Genomic DNA, 12,686 nt, shown 5'->3' with positions numbered 1-12,686 from the left:
TAATCTTTTTTTCACCCCTTGTGCCTGGCATAAGCTGCCTATCTTCAGTCGAGAGTGTCTTTATTGAGCTAGAGTAAGCTTTTGTTTCCTGAAGAGTTTTATGAATGAAAAAGAAATCTTTGGAAAATGTATACTATGTTCCTGTGTGTGTACAAGACTGTCTTTACTGAGAATCAGCTTTTGTTTCCCAAAGAAGAGTTTTTGTCTATGAAACAGAAAGCTTGCAAAAATAACCAGGATCTTAGTGGGTTTTCCCCTCCCCATCAATAGCATTATGTTCCTACAACACACTAAAACAAACAAGAACTAAAACCTACAGTTTCAGTTATTTTTTCAATACAGAAAGAAATATTTATTTGTAATTACTTTTAATACATTAATCAACTGGTTTGACTGCTGTAGTCAGTATAATCATGATGTTTTCATAAATATTGTTACAATATGGATGGAAGATTAGAAATATTTACAATGTATGTGTAGAGTTCTGAACTAACATACAATGCTTTAACACCTTAAGCACTGCACCCTGGTGAAGTCAGATTTGTGTCAGTGAATCTAAAGAACAATTACTACTTTTTGTCTACTTTCAACTGGTGTAATGCAATCCCAAGAAAAGAAGTCTAAATAAGGAACAATGACTGACAGCCTGACCTGTAAGGCTAATATTATCACAGTGAGAGGACAGCCCTTCACTGACAGCCTGACCTGTAGGGCTAATATTATCACAGTGAGAGGACAGCCCTTCACTGACAGCCTGACCTGTAAGGCTAATATTGTCACAGTGAGAGGACAGCCCTTCACTGACAGCCTGACCTGTAAGGCTAATATTATCACAGTGAGAGGACAGCCCTTCACTGACAGCCTGACCTGTAAGGCTAATATTATCACAGTGAGAGGACAGCCCTTCACTGACAGCCTGACATGTAAGGCTAATATTATCACAGTGAGAGGACAGCCCTTCACTGACAGCCTGACCTGTAAGGCTAATATTATCACAGTGAGAGGACAGCCCTTCACTGACAGCCTGACCTGTAGGGCTAATGTTATCACAGTGAGAGGACAGCCCTTCATTGATGAGCATACATACCAACAGCAGCCAGGAACAGAACTCACCTGTATTCCACCAGAACAGTTTGTGGCGATTCATCATCCACAGCACCTGTTTCTGTTGATGAACCAAACTCTGAGCCTGCTCTCTGGATAGTGCTCAGGAGGTGCTGGAACATGTACAACGGTACAAAAATGGCACAAATCTAAATATCAGTAAAAAAGAAACCAACCCCCAAACCAACCCCAAACAAACAACAATAACAAAAAACCAACACAATTAAAAAACAAACAAATAAACATGAAACATTTGCTCACACATTACAGAAGAGATAAACATTCACAAACAAATTCAATCACAACAGTTAGCATAGGACAACTGTCACAGAATACAAAGATGAACCAGTGAGACTAAACCTACAATCACAGTGATATGAAGAAACACAATACGAAATTTGAAAATGGACTTTACAGAATTGATGATTTATTCAGTTAGTACTTAGATCTACAAATACTAATCCTCATTTAAAAAAATTCAGTCTTGTAGAGTTAGTCTAAAATTGTCGCCATATTTACAAGACACTAACATGTATAATGAACACACAACACTATATAGTGTTCCAATGTTTAAAAGCACTGTTTACTGGAGAACACAGCAGTGTTTGCCTGGAGAGAGGTAAACACACAAACGATAATTCATTCAAAATAACAACTATATCAGAGTAAACACTTATGAAAATATTTCCCCACACAGCTGAAATTTGTGTCCATAATGTATATAATTATATATCTATATCTATATATACATACACACACATATATGTATATATATATATATATATATATATATATATATATATTAAAAAATATCTACCTGGTAAAATGCTTCAGACCTGATCGTGTGTGATGTAATATATGTTTCACACTTACCTGGTAAAATGCTTCAGACCTGATGGTATGTGATGAAATATATGTTTCACACTTACCTGTCTGTGATATCACACTTACCTGGTAAAATGCTTCAGACCTGATGGTCACCGTCATGGCATTTTTCTCTTGTTTACAGTCTTCAATGACATCTCCCTGCACAATCCATGGAGATCCAGCCATGAGAACTGTTGATTAAGTATGGATGAATTTAATAAAAAACAAAAACAAAACCACTTGTCAAAAGACCTGCGTTACCTTATTACACTGTTACTATACATTAAATCATATTTCTTATATCATATTATATTAAATTATATTACATCATACTATATTATATATCAAAAGTTTGTAACTCATAAGAAAATACACACACACACCATGAATTTCACAAAGGATCGAGGAAACCAAAAATAAGTGGTAGAGATAATGCCCATGAGATGAACCTAAATAAAACTAAATATCAAAATCACACACACAAACTTAGCTACCATATATAAACATCTCAAGCAAATCTATTCTTGGATCAGTTTGCTTTTCTTTCTGTACCACCTATATATGTCTATTCAATCCATTTCAATTTCCGTTCTTTGAAAGCTTTATGACAAGCAGCACTTTGCTCAGGTCAGATGAATGAATGGAAATTTATCAAAAATCATCAAGTCAATATCATAAAAGTGCCAGAACTCCAGTGAAGGAATCAAAAGCAAATATTCCAGACAGTCGTCCTGACAACAACAAATAACAGAAAGAGAAAGAAAAGGAAAAAAAAAGATCCTAATTAATTATGTGCTAAGAAAGCAACATACAGTGATGCTGGGTAGGAGGGGGGCCAGGCCTTGACTGCTGGATTCCCCCAGTGTCTGAGCCAGCTGTGAAACATCCAGTCTGTACTGTGCATCTCCTTCTCTGAAACACAAAAATTGTGTGAGTGAAAAGAGCTTTCTGAAAACTTAAAAAGAATTCTAAAAAAATCCTCTATAGTGTTTCATTTCCAGTAATTCTTGCCAGCAGTCAAGTACACATTATTTATTAGAGCTCTTTCTGTCACCAAAAACATCAAGGAGTAACAATAAAATTGAAAAGGAAAGTTAGAAAGAAGCAATTTAGCTTGGAAGAGAAATGAAAAATAAAATTGATAATGAAAGCTGCTGAGAATTACTGGAATGGATCCTGCAGGACACCAGTTCTTTTCTTGTGTGTATATATATATGCATAATATTTCTTTTTTCAGTCCTAATTTTTCCAAGGTTCGGTTCTATTTTGTAGACGCCACAAGTCCAGCAACAGGCTTATGAAGACAATTTTTCTGGCAAAAGGCCACAAGGTCAAAACTATTCTACAACATTAACAGTTAACATAAAAGTAGGAAAATGTTCATTTTTCATGTCTCCTGACTCTGCAAATTACTATTAAAGAAAGAAGAAATTAAACAGTCAAATAAAGATGTAGCCTTCTCTTCTTTACAACCTGCTTCACTACTTTTAATTGGTGAAAATCACTACACCAGGCTCACACAGAGCATTCATTTTTCACGAACAATCTTGTTCTTCAGCTTACTTCTGATGTAACTGTATCATAAACTAATAATTTCTGAAAAAAAACCCATTGGTTTCTAAACGAAAAAAAAAAGTACAAAATTATGTCAACACTGATATCAAGTATTCTTTGTCTAAATTGTTACACTTAAACATCAATGTCATCTCCGTTCTTCCTCTGATACTCAACTTCTCAGGATACCTCACGTCAGAAGACAGACCTATGGACACAGATTGTTTTCTTTTCAATCGCCAAAGATGTGAACAAGCTCCCTGATAACCTCCGTCATTCTGATTCCCTCACATCTTTTAAATCTCGTCTCAAAACTCACCTTTTCCCTCAGCAGTAAGTTCAATTGTGGCAGGTCCACTTCCTTTGCGTTAGCTGTGCTTGACTATGTGTGTATACATATGTATGTGTACATAACTACATGCATGTATATGAATGTGTATTGTGTGTGTGTGTGTGTTTATGTAAGTTTGTGCCTGCCTATGTGTGCGTATGTGTTAGTGTAGCTGTTAGATACACATGTATGTTAAAATGTATTATGCAGTGTGTGTGTGTGTGTGTGTGTGTGTGTGTGTGTGTGTGTGTGTGTGTGTGTAGTCACATTTTGGTGTGTGTAGGTAAAATTGATGTAATGTTTGTAAAGCACCTAGAGCAGATTTCTGGATAGTGTGCTATATAAGTATCCATTATTATTATTATTATTATTATCTATGGAGAGCACACTGGCAGACTGACTTTGCCTTTCTCCTGATGTCCTGTGTTCTGACCAGACGTGCCACATTTCGTTCCAGACGATCCACCTCTGCAGCACCCAGCTTTCCATGCTTTGACAATGTTCGTAAAATCTGAAACAATCACACAAACCATTATAAATCAATGCAAATCATGATGTGACACACAAGTATGATATACAGCATCATATGAAATGATTTTTTCAAAGAAAAAAAAAATTCTTGTTTCCATAAACCACCAAACGCTGACATAGAGTATGGGATCTTTAACGTGCATATTTGATCTTCTGCGTGCATACACACATGAAAGGGTTCAGGCACAAGTAGGTCTGCACATATGCTGACCTAGGAGATTGGAAAAATCTCCACCCTTTACCCACCAAGTGCCATGATAGGGATTGAACACTGGGACCCTCAGATTAAAAATCAAATGCTTTAACCACTTGTCCGTTGTGCCCGTACATCTGCAAGCTTACTGTGTAGGTTCCAGTTGCTACAGCCACAGGTGACAGATGGGAAAGGGATAGTTTACATATAAATTTTATGATGTTATCTATGTATACACATACTGACGTGGTGAGACACCAGGAGTGGCAAACAATACAGGTGTAGAGACACTCAGAGAGAACCAAAATCAAGAGTTCAAGTCTGATGGGGACAGAGACAGGACTGAGAGAGGGAAACACAGAGACAATGCAAGCAGAACTTAGCAATAACAAAAATAGAACTATTATTATTATACTAACTTCCACTAGTTCTAACGCTGAAAACAAAAGTACATATCACTAGTTTCAAATGCTACTTCAAAACACGAGTACACGCTGGCAGTTTCATACACATAGCAAGTGACATAATATTCATATGTATACTATATCTAACTGAAGGGTCTCAACATAACCATGCTTCTGTATCAATTCCAATATTAACAAAGAGAAAGCTAATGGAGGAAGAGAGTAAATCTGGTTTAAGATACCACATTACCAGAGACAGAGGAGGGGGGAGGAGGGAGGGAGAGAGAGAGAGAGAGAGGGAGAGAGAGAAGACAAGGAGGGATGAGGGAGGGGTGTGGCATCATCAAATACCATGAGAGAACATTCTGAACAGGGTGTGTGGCTCAAAGGATACTGGGGCTATTGATTTATCATGTGCATGCATGCATAGCATACAGTGCAGACAAGTACTTTGTAGACAGTGTCTATGCTTCAAAGGAGGTTTCTCATGTGATGCAGCAGCTCACCACCATCCATGACCTCACAGTCCTTTGCCAACGGTGCACAGGTATGATACTGTCCCAACCAAGGAACTGTTCCACAAGTTCTCCCACGTTATCAAAGGAACAACAGAATTCAGATTAAGAAATGAAACTGATACAAATGAACTTCAGCCAACATACTGTTAAGCCAATCTGTTCAGCATCAAACTAAAATATATTAAGAAAATACTTGAAGAAAGGTCTCTGCCACATGTAAGTCATTGAGGCAGAGATCTGTGGTGCAGGAAACTCAATTTTGAAATTGACGAAAAGGTATGGTTAACACCAAGAACATGCACAAGGGATAGATTATTATCAGCTAGATGGAGAAAACATTAAAACTTGCTTTAACAGAAGTACTCTTTGGTGTGCAAAGGAATGTAATGACTAAAGACAAGAAAAACACCGCTAATCATGTAATATTGATTGGAAAAATGTGTATTAGCATAGTACCTAAAACTAAATTGATATCAGCATTAGAAATCATTTTCGATCATCATTTACAATTATGTGAAATGTATTAGACCTGAATTAGTTGACTGTTTAAACTTTGCAGTGAGCCTACCATGCATGAGCTCAGGCACACACGCTCATACACGCTCACATGCGGTAATGAACACTCGTGCACACATACACACCACAACTCACACAAGAGTGGGATGGGAGAGGGACGGGGTGGGGTGGAGAGGGATGGGGGTGGGATGGGGCGTGGGGGTGCGGAGGCGGGGGGTGAGATGTGTGGATGGATGTTGTGGGTGAGAATGAAGGGCTATGAAGAAAAGAAAGGAAAAAATTAACACTGCAACTCACACTAGAGCAATGATATACCCAGACAGAAATCACTACCTGTTATACTCTGGAATGCATGCAGCAACACACTAGAGCAACAATAAACCCAGACAACAGTATACAGTCATCAAACATTCCTAGATGCCGCAAGACACCCTGGGGCAATTGTTGCAGCCCAAATTTCACACAGACAAATCTGTTGTGACAAAGAGAGAAATACAAATACAAATTGACAAACTGAAGCATGTCTAATATTGTGCTGCTGGCTTCATAACAGGGGACTGTCGCTGAAGGGAGGAGGGCATTATGGCAACCAGAATGCTGGGTCTCCAGCTCTAGAGCCTACAAGACTGACGGCGAGACCTCAGGTCTTCTTCAGTTTAGTGGTTGAGGGATCGGAGGCGGCACTGCCGATAGCTGGGTATCAACAACCACACACAAAAAAAGAAAAAAAAGCACTGTGTACAGCCTATAAACACTACAGAGACTGTATCATGCAAAACATCGTTGTACAATCTGCAACAGCAGATGTTTTGTAGTGCCACCATCCAGCACTGAACAATATAAACTCCATTTTTAGAACTGTGTGGTGAAACAACCTGTCTGACGCCGACGGCCCGGAGACAACACCACTAGTCCTACTCATGTGCGCAGTCCCCTTACCCCTGTTGCAGAACTTTACAGGCGTTAATAAAGTGTTACCTGAGAGAGAGAGAGAGAGAGAGAGAGAGGGGGAGAGAGAGAGAGAGAGAGAGAGAGAGAGAGAGAGAGAGAGAGAGAGAGAATCATTATTATCAAGCAAGCTTAAATCATGATGTACCCTTTGGGCGATAACACGTCGGAAATAGCCACTCATTTTGTAGAATTGCTAATATCGTAGTGCTGTCAATTTCTACTTCGACGACATTCGACTAGATGTCATGTGCAGTTCTTGCATGGGTGCCACCATTTTGAATAACAAACGCGTCTTTCTCGTTGAAGAGGAGAGTGTCTTTTTCCACAAATCCTAAGGAAAGTTCGAGGGGTGGCGGGTGGGGTGGGGAACACACAATGTTCTGTTCGTAGATTTTGAACGGGAGCATGAGTGTAGGTTGAATTTTTCCAAATTCACAAGGATTTTTAAAATGTTTTTCTTTTCTTTTTCTTTATATTGTGTCCTGTGTCAAACGTTTTATATCTTCATATTAGCACAATAGATGCTGGTAATTTACTTGCTGTGTATGTGGTCCTCTTTAATGTATGTCTTTAGTTGACTGAAAGGATCATATACAAGTGTACTTGTGCATATGCATGCATTTTTTTTTGTTTACACATGGGTATTTTACAAAAGGAATATGTGAGCATAATCGTGCACTTTTGATGTACTGGTTATCATTTTATTTTTATGAATACAGAGTCTGTGAGCGCCTGGGTTTGAATCCTGCTTTGCCCTTTTTCCCCAAGTTTGACTGGAAAATCGAACTGAGCATCTAGTCGTTTGGATGAGACTATAAACTGATGTCCCGTGTGCAGCATGCACTTAGTGCACTGATAAAGAACCCATGGCAACGAGAGTTGTCCTCTGACAAAATTCTGCAGAAAAAAATCCACACTGATAGGTACACAAATGTATGTTCATGCACTCAAGACCTGACAAAGGGCATTAGGTTATGCTGCTGGCCAGGCATCTGCCTAGCAGATGTGGTGCAGCGTATGTAGATTTGTCCAAGCGCAGTGACGCCTCCTTGAGAAACTGAAACTGCCTGTTTTATACTTACATAGTTCTTTGCTCTGAATAAAAGTGATGACGATGATGATGATAATGATGTGCTGCACTGCAAGATGATCTTGCACATTGCAGCATTGTGTCAGTATCATATCATTTTTTGACATGACAGATTCCTCTGTGTGAAATTTGACAAGGGGGTCATGTCATGATGACCATGGTGTGTGAACCTGCTATAATTGCTGACAAGTCACCTGCAAGGTCCCTCAGAAAAATAGCAACTCAATACTTGACTACAACAATAACAGATGCATGATAGTCAGCTGCGTCTAAGACTATCAGAACAGCAGAGGAGGCAACTGCTGTGAGGACTCTTTGGGCAAGAATTTGACTAAAATGGAGAGTGTCTTCCCCTGCTTCCTAGCATTGAAATGGTCTCCAAATGCAAAGTAGCCCCTAAAGCTGCAGCACAAAGAGCCACTGCAATCTTGCCTTCTGGTTTGAAAGCCATAGTCCTTCACACAAAGACTAAGCTGTAAATGAATTCCTCCTGCAGTGCAGAAACCATTGATCATACAGCTCTCACTCTGCTGTTGGTCAAACTAAAGCTCATGTTAATCTTTGATATAAGCCGAATGTTTAGCCCATTAAAAACAATAACTTTCCTCACAAATCGTATGGTATGGTAGATAGTGTGTAAATGCATAAACGTCAGCTGTAATTATGTGGTGGGATTAAGTGATTGGTAATTGTACTTTAAAAAAATTTTTTTTTCTTTTTTTCTTTTCTTTTTTTATAAACTCTTAGCCTTTGAGAGTTGTGATTTACTAATATTTGGAAATGGTCACTATGCCTGATCCTGGGAACAGTGATTGGTCTGACTTTAATAAGAAAGGTGATCTAGGCATGAATCTTAAGTGTTTTACTTAATCCCACTGACTGGTTGGCCTATCCATTGTAATTGACATTGAATTTAATTCTTCCCAGACTTCATTTATTGTTGGGAGAGGTGTTGCATTGTGTGTGTGTGTGTGTGTGTGTGTGTGTGTGTGTGTGTGCACAATGCATTTTTATGGTACTACAATTCTTATTCTTGTTTATATTCATTGTAAATGAAGACATTGATGCGATACAATTTGTGACTATGTAATGTTTTTGCATTACTATTTTTGTTTTATCTATTGTCCATGTTTGCTGTAATGGAAAACTAGGAACCAACATAGTGAACAGTGTCCAGTTCTTCATGCCTGTCGGAGACATTATTTTGCATCTTCTGAATAAAATAGATCAAACATGCCTGTGGAGAATCATGTGTTAAAACTCAGCAAATCTAAGCCTATATACACTCACACAAATGGAAGGAAATCACTCAAAAATCCAAATAAACAGTTATTTTCCATGTCAAGTTTATTCTTTTTCATTGGCAAAGTTTTTGTGAATAAATAAGGAAAAACAAAACCAATGTAATCATCCTCATGATTTATATCATGTCTCAAACTAACACAAACCACATGCTCACATTTGGTATGTATCACCAAATGGGTTCAAAAACTGTACACAAACTGAAACACACAGGACACTCTCAGTTTTACACACATCAACACTCTGCAACAAAATGGCAGTTGCTGAATGGACATGGGGTTGGGGGAAATTGGGTAGAGAGGGGCGTGGAATTAGGGGTGCAAAAGGGTGGTGGTGTACATAGTTATTCTATAATAATAATGATAATACTTTAGAAAAGAAAGCACAGCACCTCACACACAAACTAACTTGGTAAACTCTCCACACTGCATTAGAACAAAAATTTGCAAATACAAAGGTTATCCCCCCAACCCTCTCAAAAAAAGAAAAAACAAAAACCCCAATGTAATTGTTCTCAACCCTACTCCTTCCACCCTACCCCACCTCCCCAAAATGGAAAGAAACAACAACAAAACACCATTTCACAAATGTACAAACTTTAAGTATATACCCACACAAATGTCAAAGGCAGCAAACGACTAATCAAGGAGAATGCAAGGACTAAGGATACACAGCTTTGAAAACAACTTCTGTCAACATCTTTTGAAAGCAAAAGGTAAATGAATAGTGTGCATGTTGACAGGCAGTCAGTGCCATACATGTGGAGCAGCAAAGCAAAATAGTCTCTTTCCAAATGGCTCTTTTATGAGTGGCTCAACCAGATATCTTGTGTTGGCAGATGAGCAAAGGTGTCTGCCTCTGTTGCTTTTTGCTTAGCAGCTAATCTGAAAGGGACATATCAACTAATTAAGGCTGACAAACTGGAAATATTGATCCTGAACTGGGGATGCTCACTAAATCTGGCTCCACAACAAAGCAATTATTGTCGTCAGTTGGGTGCCTAGTACTAGTAGTAGGTAGTGTCCTAAGCAAGTTAAATCAGAACAGGCACTACTGAACACCACTGAAGTGACTCAGCAGGTTCTCCTCTGGTGTGTGGCCTCTTGGCAACCTAACACTGATAGTACTGCACAGACTGCCAATGCTGGAACTGTGACAGATGATCCTGGGTGTGGCTGTGTATAGGGACATGGAATGAGCTGTGTGGGAGTAACGCCACTGAAATGGTGCTGATGATGGGGCAGAAAAAGAAAGAAAGAAAAAAAAAAGGATCACACAGGGCCTGGATAAAACAACAACAAATCAACTTGGTAAAGATAATTAGGCACAAGTACAATCACATTCATGCAGAGAACCTAGGACATGACTCTACCAAGTCCATTCTGTCCACTTTTCAACAGGGGATTGAAAAAAGTAGCCCGACCACAAACATGGTTATCCATGATAACCATGATACAAACAATATGTACAAGAACAGGCATATAAAACCCAAAACTGGCAATGGGCACCTCACACTTCCCAGGCACAAAGAGGCATCATACAACACTGTAAGAATGCCCAATTATTATGTCCACAAAAAACTGCCAAAAAACCAAACATTCAAGGCTTTCTTGGGAAAAAAATTACTGAAAGGAACTGGGAAGGCAGAAAATAAGACAGGAAGAGGCAATAAAAAAGAAAGAAAGAAAGAAAAAGCCAAAAACAGTGACAGAAAAGAGGAATTTGTTGAACAGAATTTCCAGGTCGGATACTACTTGTACTGAGAAAGCCCCAGGCATTCCCATGAAGGACGGTGTCTGCCTCAGCTCAAGATGTGAACCAGATCAGACATAATAATATGCATACTGAGGATGACTCAGACAGGAATGCATGACAGTGGAATGCATGACAAGCAGTGGAAAGTCTGTATTTTGATTCCAGAACAGACAGAAAGCCAGTGCTGGGACTGAAGGAGTGGGGTAACATGATCTCGCTTTTTGGCCATTGGAATGAACCTGGCAGCAGGCTTCTGTACCGTTCGAAAAATCTGCCAAGAATGTATTCTAATTTGGGAAAGCTAACTTTGAATGAAGTACAAAGGTCTTGTTTAGAGAGTACAAAGGCATATATCACATGTTTCTGAGCCTCAAGGGCAATACATTTGCATATTATGTAAAATGATTTCTGGAGACTGACAGACAACCTATGAGAGATGAAACAACAATGAAGAGTAGTAACTCTCCATTTATGAGGTACACAACTTCAAGTCAATGCTGCTTATGCTACTGATTCAGCTAGCACACAGGTAAATAAAAGGTACACTGGGTTTGTATTGCCACTCTTTACAGTTGTTTAATCCCTTGCTGTCCTGGCCTCATTGTTGTTTCATTATAAGAGATGAAGTGGCTTCAAATCTATTTATTTATCTTTCTTTCTATCTATATATACGAGATGAAGAGGATGGGTCTAAAGACAGAAACCTGCAGAGCACCAAACCAAAATGAACATCATGTAATACATTTTTTGAGTAAAAGCTTTCACCACAACAGTGAGAGACGTGCCTGACAGACATGAAGAAAACCAACACACCAAGTACAGAACCATGGAAGCCTGTGGCTCTGTACTTAGTTTTTCCTGTGGCTCTGTACTTGGTTGATCTTCCTCATGTCTGTCAGGCATGTCTCTCACGGTGTTCATTCTGCTGCTCTGCATTTCTGTTCTTAGGCTTCTAGACAGAATTAAAAAAAAGGCAATGTAAGTGATAAAGCTATGCAGAATTTTTTGGGAAAGAATCCATTACAACAAAAAATGTACCATAAAAAAATATTGTTGCAATCCACCTGGTTTTTGAAAGAAAAAGCCTATTGCATAAAAAAAAGAAAAAAAACACAAAAAAACCCACCTAATCTCCCAACTGATGTGCCACATGCAGTCATGCATGTACTTCAAGTGCCCAAAAATGAACATAAAACATCATATTCACAAACACCATTATCACGCATCCCTGCGCGCGCGTGCGCACACACACACACACACATCCTGGAGGTATAGTGCTTATTGAAGGCAATGGGTAGTTTGTCACACTCGCACTTGAGCTGTACAATCTGAACAAAGTAATCTTCCCTATGGATTTGAACGATATGGAACACTGTTCTATGAACAGTTATGTTGTATACACACATATATACATTATCTCAATCCACACCATTTCCAATTATATGAAGAAAACACGCATCAAGCAGCAGTTCCATTTTGTTTATAACTCCAGATCAGTTCATATTATTCTGGATTTTCATCAAGGGAGGGAGATGGAGGGCTAGTTATCATTGGGAATGGAATTATATGG

The 12,686-nt window shown here is 38.8% G+C and overlaps 1 protein-coding gene across 1 annotated transcript in view; it reads right to left on the bottom strand.

Moving 5' to 3' along the window:
- Positions 1–7,251, bottom strand: part of LOC143285654 (putative arginine--tRNA ligase, mitochondrial) — a 34,392-nt gene extending 27,141 nt beyond the window's left edge. Inside the window, exons 1-5 of the mRNA XM_076593051.1 lie at positions 7,115–7,251; positions 4,258–4,367; positions 2,784–2,883; positions 2,056–2,130; positions 1,114–1,217 (exon numbers count right to left, since the gene is read on the bottom strand). Of these exons, the coding sequence (XP_076449166.1) occupies positions 1,114–1,217; positions 2,056–2,130; positions 2,784–2,883; positions 4,258–4,367; positions 7,115–7,150 (425 nt within the window). The 5' untranslated portion in view covers positions 7,151–7,251. The remainder of the gene's footprint in view (positions 1–1,113; positions 1,218–2,055; positions 2,131–2,783; positions 2,884–4,257; positions 4,368–7,114) is intronic.
- Between the last annotated feature and the right edge of the window lie 5,435 nt (positions 7,252–12,686).

This window comes from Babylonia areolata, chromosome 9, assembly GCF_041734735.1.
Source record: "Babylonia areolata isolate BAREFJ2019XMU chromosome 9, ASM4173473v1, whole genome shotgun sequence".
NCBI classification, from domain to species: Eukaryota; Metazoa; Mollusca; class Gastropoda; order Neogastropoda; family Buccinidae; genus Babylonia; species Babylonia areolata.
The sequence above is the reverse complement of the archived record's forward strand: the minus strand, read 5'-3'. Positions and strand labels throughout refer to the sequence as shown.